The sequence below is a fragment of the Cervus canadensis genome, chromosome 4 (genome assembly GCF_019320065.1).
Source record: "Cervus canadensis isolate Bull #8, Minnesota chromosome 4, ASM1932006v1, whole genome shotgun sequence".
Lineage (NCBI taxonomy): Eukaryota > Metazoa > Chordata > Mammalia > Artiodactyla > Cervidae > Cervus > Cervus canadensis.
In genome coordinates, this window is record NC_057389.1 from 49,209,550 (window position 1) to 49,231,824 (window position 22,275).

The 22,275-nt window shown below is 40.8% G+C and overlaps 2 protein-coding genes across 2 annotated transcripts in view; one reads left to right on the forward strand and one right to left on the reverse strand.

Moving 5' to 3' along the window:
- The window catches only part of LOC122439739 (sperm-associated acrosin inhibitor-like), a 151,425-nt gene that overhangs the window by 68,289 nt on the left and 60,861 nt on the right, over positions 1 to 22,275 (forward strand). The window lies entirely within an intron of this gene.
- On the reverse strand, positions 2,931 to 6,994 carry SPINK7 (serine peptidase inhibitor Kazal type 7). Its single transcript, XM_043465052.1, has 4 exons — positions 6,866 to 6,994; positions 5,524 to 5,549; positions 4,626 to 4,750; positions 2,931 to 3,190 (listed from the first exon to the last, which is right to left on the reverse strand). The coding sequence occupies exons 1-4, from the start codon at positions 6,981 to 6,983 to the stop codon at positions 3,145 to 3,147; spliced, it is 315 nt and encodes a 104-aa protein (XP_043320987.1). The 5' UTR covers positions 6,984 to 6,994; the 3' UTR covers positions 2,931 to 3,144.

A 22,275-nucleotide genomic window follows, 5' to 3' on the forward strand; every position in this document is an offset into this window, starting at 1 on the left:
TTTCTATAAGATCTATAATTTACGAAACATGTTCACATGCATATCTCATCTGATTCTCACAATATACATGTTAAACAGTAAAGGAAAAGATACTGCACAACTGGAGTACCTACCCACCTGGTAAAAGTTCACGTTCGGGTAAACACACAGTCTTCTGTTTAAAGTTTCCATGTGTTCTCCTGAGTTGCTTGGTGGAGTTTTCTAATGAAGACAGTGATGATAAGGATGATAAAGACCTCAGTGATGCAAATGTTGGTGAGTACAGAGAAGTGAGTAAAACTAAATAAAATCATGTCTTTGCCAAGGCCTAAACTTGGAAATTTAAAAATTTTTAAATAAATTTAAAATAGGAAAAGGAGTACATCAAGGCTGTATATTGTCACCCTGCTTACGTAACTTATATGCAGAGTACATCATGAGAAATGCTGGGCTGGAGGAAGCACAAGCTGGAATCGAGATTGCCCGGAGAAATATCAATAACCTCAGGTATGCAGATGATACCACCCTTATGGCAGAAAGTGAAGAGGAACTAAAAAGCCTCTTGATGAAAGTGAAAGAGGAGAGTGAAAAAGTTGGCTTAAAGCTCAGCATTCAGAAAACTAAGATTGTGGCATTTGATCCCATCACTTCATGGCAAATAGATGGGGAAACTATGGAAACAGTGACTGTTTTATTTTTGGGGGCTCTAAAATCACTGCAGATGATGACTGCAGCCATGAAATTAAAAGATGCTTACTCCTTAGAAGGAAGGTTATGATCAACCTAGACAGCATATTAAAAAGCAGAGACATTACTTTGTCAACAAAGGTCCATCTAGTCCAGGCTATGGTTTTTCCAGTAGTCATGTGTGGATGTGAGAGTTGGACTATAAAGAAAACTGAGCACCGAAGAATTGATGGTTTTGAACTGTGGTGTTGGAGAAGACTCTTGAGAGTCTCTTGGACTGCAAGGAGATCCAGCCAGTCCATCTTAAAGCAGAACAGTCCTGGGTGTTCATTGGAAGGACTGATGTTGAAGCTGAAACTCCCAGTACTTTGGCCACCTGATGTGAAGAGCTGACTCATTTGAAAAGACCCTGATGCTGGGAAAGATTGAGGGCAGGAGGAGAAGGGGACGACAGAGGATGAGATGGTTGGATGGCATCACCGACTCAATGGACATGGGCTTGGGTAGACTCTGGCAGTTGGTGATGGTCAGGGAGGCCTGGCTGACTGCAGTCCACGGGGTCGCAAAGAGTTGGACACGACTGAGCGACTGAACTGATTTGACATTTACATTAAAGATTTGTTTTGAATTTTGATTTAAAAGATAGAATAAAGAGTTGGCCTTTGAAGGGAGTGGTTAAGCCTTATGCTATAGAGCAGTTGTGAAAGGTAAAAATTTGGATTTAGATATAAGGTGAATTTTGGGTTTATATGAAATTAGAATTTATTTTTAAATGTCAAGGTGTAAGCTATCAATTACACTATAAGCCTAGGTAAGACTTATATGTCTACATGGTTTTTGGAGGTGAGGCTCCAGCTGTCTTCATTTTGAGACAAATGTCTAATAACTTAAAATTTCCCCAAGTGTGTATACAGGCAAATGTGCTTATCTGACCATTGCTACAAAGGGATATACAGTCAGACCTTGAGATATGGAGGCTGGAAGGCTTTGAATAAATAAAAGATGCTTATAGAGACTATAGAAAGTGAGGAAAAAGTAATGAATTTAAGGAAAAGTTAGGAAAAGTTTGCAATAAGAAATAACAGGGAAGGAATATATAGAAAAAGAAAAAATAGTATAGAGAAAAGGAAAACTATTTGAGAGAGGAAAAGGGAAATGAAAAGAAAGGAGAAAAGATGAGCTTTTGTTTTTATTCACTAGTCAGCATTTCTGGACCAGTGTTTCTTCTCTTTTGTGTACTTAGACACTGGTTCTTCATGTTTACAATTCGGTTGAAAAGGTGTGTCACAATGAACAAAGACTGAGCAATATTAGATTACTGAGTGTCTTACTGTGATTAACATATTGTGAGCTTTTAGTGTTAAACATAGATTTGAGTTAAACTCTATGAACTGTCTAGGATTATGGATAAATTAGGTATTTAACATTAGGATTAGGGGGTTGAGAATCTTAAAATCATGGGTCAGGATTTATTAATATGGAATAGCTGATGTTTGTGGCACAATTAGATTGATAATTAAAATTATAAAGATGGTTCAGAGCTGTATTAAATTTGAAGTAGGATTTGCAAGCGTGCCCTCCTCCCTGAGTAGAATCACACAGCATCCTTGTTAAAACAGATTGGTATGTCAAGTAAAGAAGACTCAATTAGGAATTAGACTTTCGTTAGAACAATTAGGAAATTAATTGCCCAAATAGGGTCTCTCTTGCAAATGAAAAATTTTTGTCAATTTATTTTAAACATATGCTTTTTTAAAACCTTAGAAATGAGTTAATGTTCAAGCTATGTCAGAGAGTTCAGTGGTTTATTTTGATAATTTTGCTATAAAATGTGTTTATCAAATTTGTAGTTGTGAAGGCATGTCATTTGTAAAAATATTTACGACTGTGCTATAGGCATTACAAAGGGCTTCTCTGGTGGCTCAGTGGTAAACAATCTACCTGCCCGTGCAAGAGATGTGAGGTTGATCCCTAGTTTGGGAAGATCCCCTGGAGAAGGAAATGGCAGCCCACTCCAGTATTCTTGCCTGGGGAACCCCATGGGCAGAGAAGACTGGCGGGATGTAGTCCCTGGAAACACAAAGATTCCGACTTGACTCAGTGACTGAACAGCCACAATAGGCATTACACATATTTTGCTCCTTATGTTCCATTTAAAGTAGGTTTTTATCTTTTGATCGATTGAAGTTACTAGGTAGATAGTAGTTCTGCAAAGTTTTTAATAAGTGTAATTATTTTGATGCTTGGAACGCAACAATGACCTGTTACACTTTCATTGTACTTTTTAATTTATTTTGACATATTTATATTTGTCAGTCAGTGAGACAGAAGTCTGAAGGAGAGCACAACTTTCCCCACCCAACAAAGATGACTCTGAGTCTGTCTGCCCGCTCCCTACCAATCCCGCCCTCCCAGAACCAGGGATGATGACGATGACAGTGATGATATCCTTGCTCTGTATCCATGTCTGTGGGGAAGTTAACATACTCCTTCATGAAGAAACTGAACTTTTCCATGACTCTTCCTATGGGAAGACACAGTTAAGAGGATCATTAACACAAGAGGAAAATTTACGTTATATTAGAGCTGAAAGGAACTACAGAGATTACATCCATAATCTGATCTTACACATGAGGAAAATGAGTCCCTAAAAAGGAGTGTCTTTGCTACAGGCAGTTTCTGACAGAGCGAGTAGCAGAATGACCCTAGTCCAGTGATATTTTCATCCCACCTGCTCCCTCTACTGATCCGAGAGCCCAGACTAATCACCCAAAGTCTTAAACCAGCAAAGAAGGAGGACCTCTGACAAGGGAAGTTGAGGCGGCCTGCCCCTCAGGCGTTCCTGGTCAGCAGGGCCCGTGGTGAGGCTGGACCCTGCACTAGTGAGGGGAGCTTCCACCATGTGTCCTCTTCAGTGTCCTTGAATGCAAGCTGTTTTCCAGATTGAGGGCCCAGTGTCTGTGCACATTAGTGAAGCTTCCCTTTTGTGAAATAAAAGCTCCTGAGTAGGAATCCATGTGTAGACATATCCTTCTGGGCTTGGGCCCTAATGTGATATTTTAACTTATTAAGATAATCACAAAGATAAAAAAAACAAAAAACACAAGAGCTAAGTGGCCAAAATCCAGTGGTCTAAAAGAGAGTTAACAGTGAGCAAAGGGAACTGGTTGTTAAGACCCCTGAGTTGCCTGTTTTGCACAAAAGTGTCTTCTGCCTGGTTATATTGCCTTCCAAAACGTTGTGTAAGCCAAACAAAATGCTTAAAAACATGTCCATGAGGATTCTAGTCCAAGTCCTGACAGCTTGGACTTTATTGTATTCCTTATTTCAGGTTGAAGAAAAAAATCTTTGTGGTAGCCTTTTCCTCCCTACTGCCTCAGGCTATGGATATTTACAGCCACCAGGAAATTGAGGAGGATAAAGACATTCTGGTCACAGTTTATCTAAGAATCATCTACTGGCCATTAAGTCTCTTAGAAGTAGGATAAGAGGCTTCTATTCTACATGATAGTATAGTGGTTTTCAATTATTTTTTAGTGTGGGATTCAGAAACATTTCTTCCAATAAGAAATTATGTGGAACTCCACTACTTAAAAAGAGTCCAAAGCTGGTTAGAATTGGAGACCTCCCCAAATGATCTCTGTAACCTCTTGGGTGACTCCTAACTTCCCTCTACAGAACCTCTGGGCTCTAAAGACAGTAATTTGAAGCCTTCTGGTCTTGTTAGACTCTCAGTTGACAGATGGGAATTAGAGGCTCTGTCATGGAGGGACCAATCCAAGCTGGCAGAGCAGGTGGCTCATCCTTAATCCAACTGTGAGGCAGCAAGTTTTTTCTCTCCCAGATGCTCTGAGTGGGTAAGTACAGTTTTTAGAGAGCTGAGCATGCTAGTGGAAAGAGGAGAAGATTGCAGTGAAGGATGGTGCCCTAGCTTTTTTTCCTTCCCATGAGGTACTCACAAGTTCTCAATACATAAGTGGCATTCATTCCCATAGGTGATGTAGTCAGAACCACAAACAGGCAGGTATGTGATGGGGCAGGGGATGGCCACCACCGGGTACTTCTTGTAAATGCTGCAGTTCACCTGCAACATACACAAGAGAATGTCCTGCTTTTCTCCTCATCCTTAAGCTAGGCTACCCTGGCCTCTGTCTGACAGGAAGCACAGTGCCATCCGGAAGTCCCAGCTCCTATACACTGAAACTGCTGTGGCTACTTCTCTTGATAGTACTATGACCACACTGACAAATGCTAGTACTACCAGTGTCACTTCTATTATTACTAGTAATCACAGTTAGCAGCTCCTGCATATTTCTTTGCCAGGCATTAAACTTAAATCTTACATGAATGTTTTTGTTTGTTTGTTTAATCTTCAGAAAACAAGTGGATAGGTTCTGCTATTACCCCTATTTACAGATGAGGGAGATCTGGGCTTAAAAAAAGAGAGAACTTGTATAATATAAAAGCTAGTTAGTGGTAGGGCTGGGATTTGAATCCAGAATCTGTGCTGTTAACCAAGGTAACTGTCTCTTGCCTCACACATGTTACCCTTTCCATGGAGACATCACCAGCTTCTCAGCTAGAAGTACCCTCTCTCTTTTTTAAATTCTGGAACATTTTCTTTACACTTAGATTATTTGCTTATAGGTATATCACATTTCTACAGCTGCCTTCTGAAAAGCAGAGGCAGCTTATCTACAGCAGCCTTGCCTTTCACCTGGCCACTCACCCCACCACAAGCATACTGAATTAATCTTTCAAGTATTTCTCAAGTGTTTGTTGACTAAATACAGTAAATAGGAAATTAAACTAAATAGGAAATTAAACTGCAATTAAATTGTGGTTCAGTATACTCACTGTTTTTAAAGGCAGGCTAGCAGCTTCTGAAAGAGAGATTCAGTTGGAAATGTTAAAAATAAAGCAGAGTTGTGAGGTCTCATGAATTAATGTAAAGTCAGTCTGTTGAATAAGACTCTGTGGTTCCTCTGGTAAATAGTTTCGGCACCTACCCTGTCCTTTCACAAAATCCAACTGTATTCTGATGAAGCCAAATGGCCACTGTGTTAGGTAATCCTTGGTTCAAGAAAGAGAATTATCCAAATTTCCTCTCTCTGTATACCACGGGATGTTTTCTGGAGCTCATTGTGTCTCTGATAATGTTTTAAATCAGATAGCAATAAAAGTATTGCACTCACTACTTCTCAGAGCCTGAAGCACCATCTTCAATACTCTCCCCCTCCTAATTGATATGAAGAAAAGTAATAGAGTATCTCTAAGATATTATAATCTTATTTAAGTAATTTTTCACTATATAAAAGTTTAATTGTTGACTCCTGGGATTTGGAGAATTTTTTTTTTCTGTTTTCCTGGATTAATTTGGAGAGAGATTCAAGTTTTTCTGCATCTTAGCGATGAGGAGTAGTATCTCATGATGCCAGCAGTTTCCAGGGTCCTAACAAAATGTGCTTCCCCTGATGACTCACAGGGTAAAGAATCTGCCTGCAATGCAGGAGACTCTGGTTCAACCCCTGTGTTGTGAAGATCCCCTGAAGAAGGAAATGGCAACCCACTCCAGTATTCTTGCCTGGAGAATTACATGGTCAGAGGAATGGGGTGGGCTACAGTCCATAGGGTCGCAAGGAGTCAGATATGACTAAGCGACTAACACACACAATAAGATGGTGGACTTCTGAAAAAAGTAATGTGTGTGTGTGTGTGTGTTTGTGTTTTTGTTTTTGGTGCCATGAATGGAAATAAAAATCCTTGAAAGGGAATGTTCTAGATCCAAACCCTTCAACTCCGAGTGGGACATAAGATTCTCCCTTTCCAGGCCAGGGCTGTTTCTATTACGAGAAGGTGAAGGTGAAATCACTCAGTCGTGTCCAACTCTTTTGCTACCCCATGGACTAATGTAGCCCACCAGGCTCCTCCGTCCTTGGGATTCTCCAGGCAAGAATACTGGAGTGGGTTGCCGTTTCCTTCTCTAGGGGATCTTCCCGACCCAGGGATCGAACCTGGGTCTCCCACATTGCAGGCAGACGCTTTAACCTCTGAGCCACCAGGGAAGCCCTTCTATTACAAACTAGTATTCTTTGAATCCACATGACCAGACATTTCTCTGAGATGTTCATATCCTAGGAGGGGCTATGTCAGAGAACAAGCTTATGGCTATTAAGGGCACTATCTACCCTTAACTCACCTGAGGAGGAGCAGAGATGGGCCACTACACAGAGCAGAAGGAGACCCCCAGTGGTCTTCATGATGGAGACAGCTGTGATGCAGAGGTTACTCAGGATGGTCACAACTGCATCAGTCATACTCTAGGAAAGGGTCATGTTTATAAGGCAGTGTTTGATTTCTCCGCCTTTTCTGTGAAGTCATCCAAAGTCAGGGTTGGCTCTGAGAGGCTCTCAAAGCACAATGTCACACCCTGGGTGGTGTTACAGCCCTTGTCACTTAATTGCTATTTCCTGTCTGACCAACAAATTGCTTATTCAAGGTGAGAAGTATTTTTCTGCCTGCTCTAGGGGTGGGGAATGTTGTTCCTTTGAATTCTAAAACTCGGAATAGAAGAGATTAAGTATAGGCTACTTGACATAGTTACGGAATAAATGAAAATATCAAACTTTCTGTATTTCACCAAAATAGAGACTATTACACTCAGATCAGTCAGATTACACTTCATACTTGTGCTGTGTTGCTCAGTCGTGTCCAGCTCTTTGTGACCCCACGGGCTGTAGCCTGCCAGGCTCCTCTGTCCATGGGGATTCTCCAGGCAAGAATACTGGAGTGGGTTGCCATGCTCTTCTACAGGGGATCTTCCCAACCCGGGGATCAAACACAGGTCTCCTGCATTGCAGGCAGAATCTTTACCATCTGAGCCACCAAGGAAGCCCAAGAATACTGGAGTGGGTAGCCTGTCCCTTCTCCAGGGGATCTTCCTGACCCAGGAATCAACAAATTACACTTAGGTTTATATTTTGGCACCTGGGAAAATGTTGTTTTATTTTTGAGGCAAAAAGTCCATGAAGCAGACAAGAATATAGTGAAAGGAATAGTGATGTTAGCACTTTTGAGGCTTGGAGAAAGGCATTGACATTTTCTAGCTGTGATCTTCAGGAAGTCCATTGTGCCATAAGCCTGTATCGGTTAGGAAGACCCTATTATGTTGTGGTAACATATAACCCCAAGATTTCTGTGACTTAAAGCCATACATGTATGGTGGTCAGCTGATGGTGCTCCATTGCTTCAGTGGGTTCTAGGTAGACAGAATAGTCACCATTTGGAATGTTGTTAACTGTCAAGGTGAAGTGAAGTAAAGATGTATTCCTAAGGATTTCCATTTACAACAACTGAATATTCCAGCTCAGAATTGGCACCTATGTCACTTTGCCTTACCATCCTTGGCCCTTGTGCAACCATAGAAATTACTGACTACAGTGTTACCTTGTCTCTTGAAAACCAGAATGGGGAGAACTAGAAATAATTGGCAAATGATACAGAGCCCACCCCAGAGCATTAGTTTTATGTCATGTCAAGTGGGACCTATTGCTAGCTCCAGTAGAGTTCACATAATTGAAGTCTTTTACATGAAAGTCTGTTCTAAAGGGCAGTGCATGTAATTGTTGCTATGAGTGTTATTGTTATTATTGACAGGCCAAGAGTACCTGTTGGGGTTGCTGACATTAGATTGTAAACTGTATTGTCCAAGTACAGTTGTCCAAATGGCCATTGTTTTTGTCTTTTGGGCCTGGGGACATAGGTATGAAAACCTGGGGGAAGGCGGTAGACTGTTCCACCAATGCTTTGCTTTTGGGTTTATTGCAGTACATTCCAAAGCATAACACCTACAAAAGATAATAATAAATGACATTGCATGCCTCTCCAAATATTGACTCATATCTGTTTGGGAAGCAATATAATCTTAGTTAAGAATATATGCATTGGGACTTCCCTGGTGGTCTAGTGGCTAAGGCGCCATACTCTCAATGCAGGGGACACAGGTTTGATCCCTGGTCAAGGGACTAAGATTCCACATACTGCACAATGCAGCCTAAAAAAAAATTTTTTTTTAAATTTTAAAACAGAACGTATGCATTGAGTCCCATGGATCTTATTTGCAAACTTGTTTCTAATAAATATTGGTTGTGTGACTTTGAGTGAGTAGATTAAGTTCTGGATATTTAGTTTCCTCATCTGTAACATAGAAATAATATTTACCTCACAGAGTGGTTTTGAGTGTGAAATGCAATTATACATATATATATGCATACATATAGTCTGTATATATATAAACATGTAAAATCTCTGGTATGTGAGTCTGTATGTATCAGATACCTGGAGAAGGAAATGGCAACCCACTCCAGTATTCTTGCCTGGAGAATCCCATGGAGGGAGGAGCCCGGTGGGCTACAGTCCACAGGGTCGCAAAGAGTTGGACACGACTGAGTGACTTCACTTACTCACTTATGTATCAGATACCAGTATCATAATTAGAGCTTGATATACAGTAACTAATGATAGGGAATGTGATATTAATCACAACTCATTGAGGGAGGAATTTTTATTACCCTAATTTTATCAGTGAGTAAGTTGAGGCTCAGAGGATTTAAGTGATCTTACCAAGATCATAATACCAATTAATGTTGGAAACCATTGAGTTCAGTCATGGAAAAAAGGGGGAGTGAATGTTCTAATGTTCTAATAGGGTTAATTATAAGCTTTATTGTTTGCTATGAAAGTTTGAAGAGAATGATTACTAAGAAAAAGCCATTGTATTTCAAGAAGGTGTTTTGTTGCAGTTTAAAATGAAATATTAGCTAAAAGGATTGGGAATGGAATCAAAGAGTGACTAGGATGAAGTGGAAAGATAGGGTTATTTTTTAGATGTTTGATTGTCAAAAGAGGAGAATGGAAGAAGCGAAGGCAGCAAGGTCTCAGATGGGGTAAGCATATTTTAAAGTCAAAGGGAAGATGGAGAAATTTAAGATTACCTGATGGAAAGGGGCTAATCAGAGGAGTCTAGAAAAGTAAGAAATAGACTAAGAGCACAGGTGTAACACCATTCCCTGTGACAGGAAGGCAGAGAAAAGCAGATGAGTGGAGAGACGGATATTGTGGAAAGTGAGAAAGAAAGATGAAGGGGAACCTATTGTAAGCTTGACTCTGACTGTTACGTTCTGGGATTTTGCCTTTTGCAGTGGAAGAATCAAGTTTGTCTGAAAGCTGGTGTACAATGAAGAAGACTTGGCACAGAACTTGATGAGAGCAAGTCAGAGACTCAACAAAGGATATAAAATTAGTGGCCACTAGACAAAATTAGTACTAGTTTTTAGCAGACCCAATCAGTACCATGCTTAATATTTCTCCCAAAATATGACACTGAGTCACTGGGAAAAAGTGATTTTATGGATAGGGAGTGTGTACATCAGAGACTTGAGGGTGGCCATAAAGACTATAGTAGGTTTGCAAGGAAGTCAAGTGTTTCACAAGGTTTTGATGAACTATGCAAGGTATGAGCAGTGTAGGTTTGGAGGTCAAGGTTCAGGCAAAGTTTGCACTTAGTAGATGTGGCCAATAGGAACAATTGTTTATCGAAGCTGTGGCTGATAAGCAAAGTGTTTAATTTCTCAGGGCTGGGGCTGAGATAATGATCTTCAAGCTGCTTACAAAGATAAAGTAGATGAAGAATGGGTGGAGGTAAATGTCTGTAGATTCAAAAAGGTCAGAAAGAAGTAAGTTCAGGGGATCTGTGTAGGGTTGCTTTGACTTTTGGTAAGAAATTTTCAAGCTGCACAATGAGCCACAGATTATGGAGACTTCTTTGGAGGTGAAAGATGAAGGCTCTGAAGATTTGAAAAAAAAAAAAGCAGTCAGTGCATTTTAGGCTGAAGGCGGTTTGCTTATTCATCCCCATAGTCCTGGGAGAAGTGGAAACTTGGAGTCTCCTCACAGAGAATCATGACGCCCATCCTTCCATTCTAGGGAAGGCAGGATAGAATTAGTGAAGAAAAATATAAAAATGAAATGAGAGAAAAGATTGAAAGTATGAGAGTTCCTTCCCTAGTGGATTTTAGATGTCATAGGGAGGGAAAGGCAACTTATTAGTAATTTAGAGAAGGGTGAGAGGATTAAATTGGAACTGGGCCTGAGTGAAGAGTTCCTGGGACAGTTGTTGCTCAGTCACTAGGTCATGTCTGACTCTTTGTGACTCATGGACTACAGTGTGCCAGGCTCCTAGTCCTCCACTATCTCCTGGAGTTTGTTCAAATTCATGTCAGTTGAGTTGTTGATGCTATCTAACCATCTCATCCTCTGTCACCTCCTTCTTCTTTTGCCTTCAATCTTTCCCAGCATCAGGGGCTTTTCCAATGAGTTGGCTTTTCGCATCACATGGCCAAAGTACTGGAGCCTCAGCTTCAGCATCAGTCCTTCCAATATTCAGGGTCGATTTCCTTTAGGATTGATTGGTTTGATCTCCTTGCAGTCCAAGGGACTCTAAGAGCCTCTTTCAACACCACAGTTCAAAAACACTCAGCCTTCCTAATGGTTCAACTCTCATATCCATACATGACTACTGAAAAACCTAGCTTTGACTATATAGACCTTTGTCAGCACAATGATGTCTCAGCTTTTGAATATGCTGTCTAGATTTGTCATAGCTTTTCTTCCAAGGAGCAAGCGTCTCTTAATTTCATGGCTGAAGTCACTGTCTGCAGTAATTTTGGAGCCCAAGAAAATAAAATCTGTCTCTGTTTCCAGTTTTTCCCCATCTATTTGCCATGAGGTGATGGGACTGGATGTCATGGTCTTAGTTTTTTGAATGTTGACTTTTAAACCAGCTTTTTCACTCTCCTCTTTCACCCTCATCAAGAGGTTCTTTGGTTCCTCTTTACTTTCTGCCATTAGCATGGTATTATCTGCATATCTAAGGTTGTTGATATTTCTCCTGACAATCTCGATTCCAGCTTGTGATTCATACAACCTGGCATTTCGCATGATGTACTCTGCCTAGAAGTTAATGAGCAGGGGGACAATATACAGCCTTGATGTACTCTTCTCCCAATTTTGAACCAGTCATTTGTTCCATGTCTGGTTCTAACTGTTGCTTCTTGTCCTGATTACAGGCTTCTCAGGTGACAGGTAAGCTGGTCTGGTACTCCCATATCTTTAAGAATTTTCCATAGTTTTCTGTGATCCAGTCAAAGGCTTTAACATAGTCAATGAAGCAGAAGTAGATTTTTTTATGGAATTGCTTTTCTTTCACTATGATCCAAGGGATGTTAATAATTTGATCTCTTGTTCCTCTGCCTTTTAGAAATCCAGCTTGCACATCTGGAAGTTTTTGGTTCATGTACTGTTGAAGCCTAGCTTGAAGGATTTGGAGCATAACCTTACTAGCATGTGAAATGAGTGCAATTGCATGGTAGTTTGAACATTCTTTGGCATTGACTTTCTTTGGGATTGGAATGAAAACTGAACTTTTCCAGTCCTGTGGCCACTGCTGAGTTTTCCAAATTTGCTGGCATGTTGAATGCAGCATTTTAATAGTGTCATCTTTAAGGATTTGAAACGGCTCAGCTGAAATTCCATCACCTCCACTAGCTTTGTTTGTAATAATGCTTATTAAGGCCCACTTGACATCACACTCCAGGATGTCTGGCTCTATCTAGGTGAGTGATCACACCATCATGGTTATCTAGGTCATTAGAACCTTTTGTACAGTTCTTTTGTGTATTTTTTTTTTCACCTCTTCTTAATCTCTTACTTCTATTAGGTCCTTGCCATTTCTGTCTTTTTTTTTTTTTTTCCCATGCTCATCCTTCCATGAACTGTTCCCTTGGTACCTCTAGTTTTCTTGAAGAGATTTCTAGTCTTTCCCATTCTAGTGTTTTCCTCTATTTCTTTGCATTGTTCGTTTAAGAAGGTCTTCTTACCTCTTCCTGCTATTCATGGGAATTCTGCATTCAGTTGGGTATATATATGTTTCCCTTTCTCCCTTGCCTTTTGCTTTTCTTCTTTCCTCAGCTATTTGTAAAGCCTCCTCAGACAACCATTTTGCCTTCTTGCATTTCTCTTTCTTTGGGATGGTTTTGTTCAGTTAGCTGGAGGGAAAAAGGGAAGCCAGTATCTCAGCTGGGCAGTAATTAGGTGTGGAAGATTGGCTGTAGGAAGGGAACCTTAAAATAAGAGAATCTGCCAAACACTAAGCACTTCCTTGTGCTGGAACTGTGCTATACCTGCTGTGTGCATGAAATAGTTTAAGCCCATCTCATGAGATGGGTGTTGCTATTTGCCCTGTTACTTAGCTGAGGGAACAGGGATTTAGAGAAGTGGCTAGTTTATGATCAAGGTTAAGAGTCCATGTTTTAAATCACTGGTGTATTGCCTTTAAATCTAAGAGGTAGCCTTGAAGACATATTGGAAATTGGAGCAATAGGAGTAAAACTGGCCAAATCAGACTAGTCAGGAAGGATAGCTGATGTCTCAAGTGAGCAGGCAGAGGGGGCTGAGTACCAGGTCAGGGTGCACGGCATTTTCATGTGTGAGGATCATCTGGAAAGGAAGAGGATCCCAGTGGGAGAGGGGATGATTGAGAACCAGGGGACAAAGGCTCCTTCTCTGTTCCCCACCTTCATCTGTCTAAGATGCAATGCTATGACAGTCCTTTCACCACTGGTACTTTCTGCTTCTGCCACAGCTAGAGAGATTAGACTGGTGCTTCAAGTTTTCAGGTTAAACCCTTCAAGGAACCCTAATATGTTCAAGTGATAAATAAGGCTGCGGATTGGGGGTGGCTGGGAAGAAGTCAGAAGTCTACTACTTGATTCTGTTTTTCTCTCCTAATTACTTCACCAGCTCACCCTCAATGTCCAGTGCCTTTCTTACTGGCATCCATCACTTTCAAGGCCTTCTTGTGGCAGTTTACAATCAGTGGCCTAGATTTGGCTGAACTAACTGTAACCTTTTGTCTGTCCTCTTTTCCCTTCCCTATGTGGCCCCTTCATGCTTCCGCTTTTGTTGTTGTTGTGGCATGTGGGATCCTAGTTCCCTGACCGGGGATCAAACCTGCACCCCCTACACTGGAAGCATGGAGTCCTAACCACTTGACTGACTGGGTATTCTGCTCCAACTGTTTTTCCCTTCCCTTCCTTTCCCTTCCCTTTTCCATTATGATCATGCCTCCATGCACTGGGCACAGTGACCTAGAGATCTGAAAATTTGCATTTGATCTTGTGTCTGATGGGACCTTATACCCTACTTCTCATGGGAACAGGAAGTTAGCACATCTAGTAATTCTATACTTTGGTTCTATTCAGTTTAATTGCATCACCAAGGCTTAATAGTTTCAATCATGGGACAAGATGATGTGAATTAACAGTAAGGACTATTTTGTCCTGTTGGTTCATGTTGCTTCTAAGTAAGCTGACATTATCTGGATCTAGATTATATACACACACATGCACCTCCCGGCTGCTATTAGTAAAATCGTGTCTACTGTGCTCAGTGCTGAAGGGAATACCTGTAACCCCAGAATTAGCCAACATTAGAGAATATGTTAGTCTGCTAGGGCTGCCATAACAAAATACCAAAGGCTGGATGATTTAAACAACAGAAATTCATTTTCTCACAGTGTCGGCGACTAGAACTTCAAGATCAATGAGCCAGCCTGGCTGGTTGCTCCTTCGGCCTCTCTCTTTGGCTTGTAGACAGCCACCGTTGCACTGTGTCTTCATAGGGTCTTCACTCCGTGTGTATGAGCCGTGGTGACTCTTACTCTTCCAATAAAGGCACAAGTCCTATTAACTAGGGCCACACCTTTATGATATCAGTCATACGTTAATTACTTCTTTGAAAGCACTTTTCCAAATACAGTTACATTAGGGGTTGGGACTTTATCACATGGATTTTGGAAAGGACACCAACCAATCCATAATGTTTTTCCCTCTGTACCCCCAGCCCCACCAATTCATGTCCTTCTTCTGTAAAGAGAACCACAGACCTTTGATCTTTAAGACACTGGTATCCCAGGAAATGTTAACTAGTGTTTCTTGAAAAAGGAACTTTCTGGTCATTTAGACTTGGGAAACCCTAGACACTATTTCATTTGGAGAGATGGAGAGATTCATAATGCACTTTATTTTATTAAAGGCTTTATTAAATTTTCAACAATACAGATTTTTTTTTTACTTTAACTTAATTTCCCCCCAAATTAATTTGCCACAATTTACTTATTATGTTATAGAATACTTAATAACATCTAGTGAGATGTTGGTGTTTTTCTGGACATTAAGAAATAAGGATTTACTCCAGTTTCCCATAAAGTCATAATGATCAATATAAGGACTAGTTACCAAGGAATATCACTGGATTTTTGGTCTGTTTGGACTGCTCAGAAGTTCTTTACCATATTCAATAGAACTGCACCTCTATCTGGCTTTCATATATTCTGGTTCTTTACAATGGAGCCCAGGAGAATGTGTCTACTGTCTCATTCCAAATATGCAAAGGCAGCTAAAGTGCCTAGTCAAGGCCTTTTTTCTCCAGATGATAGAGATCAGCTTCTTTAATACTTTTTGCAGTATATAATCCTGTAAGTCCTCCCTACCCTGACATATCAACATCACTTTACTTAATAGTAGTAAAACACAGGTAATAATCAACCTCACCATTCCCTTTCTCTGTCCCAGGCAGTGTTATTGTCACAGACATAAATAAGACAGATGAGGGCTTTACTTCTTGGACTTTACTTTCTTGTAGAAAAAGAAATAATAAAAAATAACATAATATTGAGATGATTTCAAGTTCTGACAAGTATTTAAAAAATATATATATCATGGTACTGGGATAGAGAATAACATGGATGTGGGGGCCAGATTTGACTGGGTGATCAGAAAAGTTTTCTCAGAGGAGCTATTGAACAGACACCTGAATGATGGGAAGGAGCCAGTCTAGGAGATCCGGGGGATCAGACAGTGCAGAAGGAACAGCAGGTGCATTGGCCATAGGAACATAAGCCTCTTGAGTGGTGGTTCACATGTCTCCAGCTCCATACACAATGGCTAGTCTTTCCTGAAAACTTTCAACTTGTAATCTGACAAGCTATAGCCTGTGTCTTCTGTGATTAGGCTAAATGTTTTATACTGAATTCTATGTGAGACTGCACTGAAGAATTCTATAATATATTTTTTTAATTGTCTTTTTCCTTCTTTCTCTCTTCTTATTTTCTATATGGCAAATTTTCTTTATGATTTTAATTGGCATCTGGGTCTAGGAGTTTCTGGTTGCAAATATTCATTTAGCCTCTGTTTATTTAACTCATAAGATATGTCTCACTTGTTATTATGTGAACATGTTTCATTTATTTTCATCACAACATTCATTACAACATAGCCCTATCTGTTCCTTTATTTGTGTGTTATTCATCTTTCACCACTAGAATGCAGGTTCCACAAGAAGCAGATCTTGCCTATCTCGTTGACTTGCCTGTCATCAGCCCCTAGCAGTGCACTGCACAGAGTAAAAATTAGTTACTAAATAATTACTAAATAAATGAATCGTCCTAAGAGTCCACATTATTAGTCAAAAGGTATAGTAACACTGGAAAAGGGAATGTCTATCCACTCCAGTATTCTTGCCTGGAGAATCCTATGGACAGAGCAGCTGGGTGGGCTACAGTCCATGGGATCGCAAAGAGCTGGACAGAACTGAGTGACTAACACTACGCTACACTAGAGTAACACAGAATTCACTCAGTATTTGGCAGCAATAGTCTTTTGCATCAACTAATTTAAAAATAAATAAAGCGAGAAATTCCCTGATGGTTCAGTGGTTAGCACTCCACACTGTTACTGCCAAGAGCCCAGAATCAATCCCTACTCAGGGAACTAAGATTCTACAAGCTGTGAGGTGTGGCCAAATAAATAAAATAAATAAAACTTGTCTCACTGGAACTTATAAGAGTTCAATAATTTTAGATTGAATTTAACTTTAATGAGAATAGAAAACTGTGAAACATTTAACACATTCTCCACTTTTTTCCCGATATGACTCAAACTCACCTTTAAGTTGAAGTCACTCTGTTGTCTGAGTGACTAGGGCTCCTTTCACTACCTAACAGCAGTGAAAAAGAACCACTGCCTGCTTCTCCTTAGCTGCTACCCCATGTGTCCATGTAAGTGTTCATACATAATTAAAAATTTGCCCTTAACCTAAAGGCTGTGTTAATTAAGGTAATACCTACAAAGAAACAATGGAAACAGAATGTGAGAAATAAAGTAACTGGAGCCACACCCATTCCCCCAGAAAAAGAAAATTAAGTATATAATGAGTAGAAAATTAAGTATGTAATGAATATTCATTGGAGGGACTGATGCTGAAGCTCCAGTACTTTGGCCACCTAATGCGAAAAGCTGACTCATTGGAAAAAAAACCCTAATGCTGGGAAAGATTGAAGGCAGGAGGAGAAGGGGATGACAGAGGATGAGATGGTTGGATGGCATCACTGACCTGATGGTTGTGAATTTAAGCAAACTCCGGAAGATGGTGAAGGACTGGGAAGCCTGTCATACTGCAGTCCATGGGGTCACAAAGAGTTGTACAGGACTGAACAATGACGATGAATGAGTAGAAGACAGGTTATTTATCTTCTGCTGATAATTGGGAGAGTAAGCCCCTTCTGTTTTGTCATAAAAGTCTCTGATGGTTGAAAGCACCATGAATGTAGGTTTGGACTCAAGGTAAGCAGTGCTCCTAACAATCATGCCAGTACAGCAGTGTTCATGATTCATCATGAGGTGAATTTTCCATCAGCGGGAAATTCTGGTTGATGCTAGCTTGTTAGGAATATTATAGAGGAAGTTAGAGATTGTTTCAGTGGTTTCTGAGTCCTCAATCCAACTCTGAAAGCCTATGACTGTACTAAAATTAGGCTCTCTGTCAACGCATCTTGGGTTTAATTGAATTTACCTATATTGGATACAATGACAGACTCTCCTTGATCATTCTGTAGTCAGGCTCCTCTGAGCCCTCTTCTCAACTTGGCTTCAACTTTGACCTATGAAAACTGTAGATTCTCAACACAAATAGTTTTACCCCCACCCCTAACACACACACAAACACCTTTGAGAGACTTGAACATAGTTTTAAATAGCTCAAAATCATTCTTAGGATGACTCAGCCCCATTTAAAATACCTGCTTGAGAAAGCCCAAAGCAGCAAGAAGAATTTAGCATTTGATATAGCCACAATGTGATAAGCAGACAGACCCTTAAACCCCTCTTAGAGCACTTATCACATGTTAGAATGGTTCATGCAATTTTACATCTTTTCTCTACCATTCGAGTTATAAATCTACCACCCAAACAGTTTCCTCTAGGACCTGAGAGCTGGCCCTCTGAAATGCAAGCTTTCTGGGAGATAACTCCCCCTTTTACTCCCAGTTCCTTTGGAGTGCTGTGCTGTGCTTAGCTGCTCACTCGTGTCCGAGTCTTTGTGACCCCATGGACTATATAGCCTGCCAGGCTCCTCTATCCATGGGGATTCTCCAGGCAAAAATACTGGAGTAGGTTGCCGTGCCCTCCTCCGGGCAATCTTCCCAACTCAGGGATCGAACCCAGGTCTCCCACATTGCAGGCAGATTCTTTACCATCTGAGCCATCAGGGAAGCCCAAGAATACTGGATTGGGTAGCCTATTCCTTCTCCAGGGGATCTTCCCAACCCAGGAATCAAGTGGGGGGTCTCCTGCATTGCAGCTGGATTCTTTACCAGCTGAGCTACCAGGGAAGCCCCTCCTTTGGGAGTATAATAGCCTTAACTTTGGTATCTTGCTCTGTCATCATTGCCTCCTGACACTGAGATATAAGAAGCTTGTTTCTCCCCTGGAGAAGCACCAATTAGCAAACCCACATGGCCTGGTCACATTAACTAACCCCTGAAAGTGAAACTGTTAGTTGTTCAGTTGTATCCCACTCTTAGTGATCCCATGGACAAAGAAGCCTGGCAGCCTATAGTCCATGGGATTTTCCAGGTAAGCATACTGGAGTGGGCTGCCATTTCCTCCTCTAGGGGATCTTCCCAGCGCAGGGATCGAACCTGTGTCTCCTGCATTGCAAGCAGATTCTTTAGCATTGTGCCACTTGGGAGGCCCAAGGACTAACCACTACTCTCTGCCTTTGTGTAAATTTCTACTTCCCTGATTCTGCTTAACTTCCACCTTAGTCATCCCCTTACTGCCTCATTTCTCTTTTTTAAATGCCCAGTCATCTCTAAACAAATCAAAGTTGAGTTCAGTTCAGTCTGGGCTCTTTTCCCTATTGCAGTAGTATTGCTGAACAAAATCTACCCTTACCTCTCTAACTAGTGCCTGGCTTTCTTATCTTGGACAATGATTAATTCATAACTTCTAAGTGGGGAAAAAACAATTTTGACACAGTCAGAACTGTTAGATGTGCTTGTCAAAGTTTAAACAATGGATCAAAATCTGGTCTCAAAAACTTGATGAAAAGCAGAATGTATTTAGACTTAGTCTTGTTAGAAAGAAGATTAGGAAGCCCAATAGAAAGTTCCTTGGATGCAGTGATGCACTCTCTGATGGTATATTCAATTTTCTATCTGTACTCCCATGGCATTCACCCTCACCTTCACAAAAAAACCCCATTATATCTACCTCAAAATAGAGATTTTTTCTTTCAGTCTTTTTTACAAGCGATTTTGTATTTATTGTTATTCAGTTGATAAGTCGTGTCCAACTTTTGGTGACCCCATGAACTGTAGCCCACCAAGCTCCTCTCTCCGTGGAGTTTCCCAGGCAGGAATAATGGAGTGAGTTGCTGTTTCCTCCTCCTGGAGATCTTCCTGACCCAGGGCTTGGAGCTGCTTCTCTTCTGTCTCCTGCATTCGCAGCTAGATTCTTCACCACTGTGCCACCTGGGAAGCCATTGTATTAGTAGGATACATCAATGGTGGTGAAATTTCTGGGTATATATATGTATATATATTTTATGTCAAGACTAAAATTTCTTAATTAAAATTGAGGGACAGGCATTAGAGATTCTGTAGATTCCCTGAAATTTTATACATCACTTGGAATCTATATGAGCACATATATAATTTTGTCTTTATCTTAGAATCTCAGAGGGGCATCTCTTTAATTTTACAGTATGTCCTAGACTCTAAGATGCCAGAAAGTTGAGTTTTCAAAGTTTTCTTCAGCATAGGTCTCTGCACATAGTAAGTATTAGTAAATGATAAGAAGAACAGTTTTTCAAAATATAGTCCTTTGAACTAATGTTTTCAGCCAACATAGCAGTGAACCTGGAATATTTTTATAAACTTATCTCCCTCTTGTAAGGTCTTCTATTTTTTTATTACCCTAAATTTCTTTGTCAGTTGTTCTTTCATCTCACCAGTTTGGGGTGAGAATGGAAATGAGAATGGTAAGGAGTGAGAAATGTGCAGAATGTTTTAAGTTCTACGTGGAGAGAACATGGCATTTGTGGGAAAAGTGTAACAGTGGCTCTGGGATATAAAAGACAGAGCTATTTAACCTTGATCTCCAGGAAAAGTGAACCCATCACTCAGGCAGTTGCATGTGTTTTCCTTCCAGGTGGTGTGATTGCCAGTGAAATTTGGCAAGAATGTGCCACCCCCAAATATGCCACTTTGGCATAATTATTATTTTGAGTTAAAGGCACTTATAAAACAGCAGGTGCAAGAAAAGTATACTGAATAGTACATGAAAACATGAGTTAACACTCTCATGTGAAAGACCTCTCTATAGCAGGAGAAAAGATGCACATCACCAGAAACAAGAGTCAATGCCAAGAGAATTGTATGCAAACAGACCTTATTAAAATCACTCTTATCTTCATTTGCCCCTCATATATTTCAGTTACTTTTCCAGAATTGCCTCTCTTTGTTTAGCCAAGTATAAAAGCATTTAGGTCTTCTTTGATTCTTTACTTCCTCTCATTTCATAAATAAACCTTATGCCAAATATATCAGTGTGCTATTTTCTTATTAATATGTCTTTTGTAACAGAGTCCTAGTCAAGGTCTAAGACAGGTAGAAGAAATGTTTTCCTCCCCTGCACCATGTTGAATGACTGATGACATCACAAGCTTCCCTGCTCCTCTCTGTTAGATTCAATCTCTGCCCGTGCTTGGCAGAGGATTTGGCCTGCAGCTTTTTAGAGTTCTTTCTCACACATTGCTTTTCCCAGGTTTTGAATAGAGATAATGTGGGTGGGCACAGCTATCATCCAGAGTCATGGTTTGGACAGATCATGAGCATAAGTGTGAACAGGCATACCAACATCGCAAGAAAGAAGCAAATGGGGAGAAATCGTGGCTAGTGCCTTCTATTTTCCCAGTCTGTGAAAGAGAACCCTCAGGCTACCTCCCGATGGTGTGCCCTCAAAATGATACTAAAGGGAAAAACTTCAGGTCCTTAGGTAAGGAGATTGGAATGTGAAGACATTAGAGTGGGTTGACTTGTAGAGTGAAGGGGCACAGAAGTTAGGAAAGAGTTCCTGAGGCAGGTGTGTGTGAGAGGAGCGTGTAGGATCTAAGGCTTTGAGAAGATGACAAAACTGGAGAAAAGGAATTTTCAGAGGAGTGGCTAGGCAGCAAAGATAGAGGTATAGGAGTTAAAATATAGGAAGAGGAGAAAAGAAGCAGGAAATCACACAGGAATTTTCTGTGATTCTTTTTTTTCCCAGTTAGGAAAATTAACTACAGTGAGAAAGAGTTTTGGAACCAGAAGAGAAGAAGAATATCAAGTTTTATAATGGAGACTATAAAGGAAGAAGATGAAAAGAGTTAGCATTGTAAAGAGACCCAATCTGGAAGGGCACTGGGGATGAGAGGAGATTTAGCAGGGGCTAGGAGTGATCAGTGGGAGAAGGCGGTGGCAACCCACTCCAGTACTCTTGCCTGGAAAATCCCATGGACGGAGGAGCCTGGTAGGCTACAGTCCATGGGGTCGTTGAGAATCGGACAAGACTGAGCGACTTCACTTTCACTTTCATGCATTGGAGAAGGAAATGGCAACCCACTCCAGTGTTCTTGCCTGGAGAATCCCAGGGACGGGGGGAGCCTGGTGGGCTGCTATCTATGGGGTCGCACAGAGTCGGACACAACTGAAGCAATTTAGCAGCAGCAGCAGCAGGAGTGATCAGTAGCCAAAATTTGAGAAGCTATTGATTTAGAAGGAAAGAGCTAGAAGATAAAAATTAGAAAGTATCAAGTTATGAAGAGGGAAAGTAGAAGGGATACCACTTATTGTTTCTAAGTGACAGTAACTTGAACAGTGAAAGAATTAAAAGTTTTTTTTAATGTAACCCCTATCAAATTACCCATGGCATTTTTCACAGAATTAGAACAAATAATCCTCAAATTTTTCAGTTCAGTTCAGTTCAGTCGCTCAGTCATGTCCGACACTTTGCGACCCCATGAATCACAGCACGCCAGGCCTCCCTGTCCATCACCAACTCCCGGAGTTTACTCAGACTCATGCCCATCGAGTCAGTGATGCCATCCAGCCATCTCATCCTCTGTCGTCCCCTTCTCCTCCTGCCCCCAATCCCTCCCAGCATCAGGGTCTTTTCC

Excerpts from the sequence above, each read along its gene's own strand:
- SPINK7 (XM_043465052.1), bottom strand. The coding sequence starts at position 6,983 with ATGACTGATGCAGTTGTGACCATCCTGAGTAACCTCTGCATCACAGCT. Across the intron at positions 5,550-6,865 it reads CCATCTCTGCTCCTCCTCAG|AAGCTGCTAGCCTGCCTTTA; the intron begins GTGAGTTAAGGG and ends TCTCTCTTTCAG. Across the intron at positions 3,191-4,625 it reads CACTTATGTATTGAGAACTT|GAAGAGTCATGGAAAAGTTC; the intron begins GTGAGTACCTCA and ends GTCTTCCCATAG.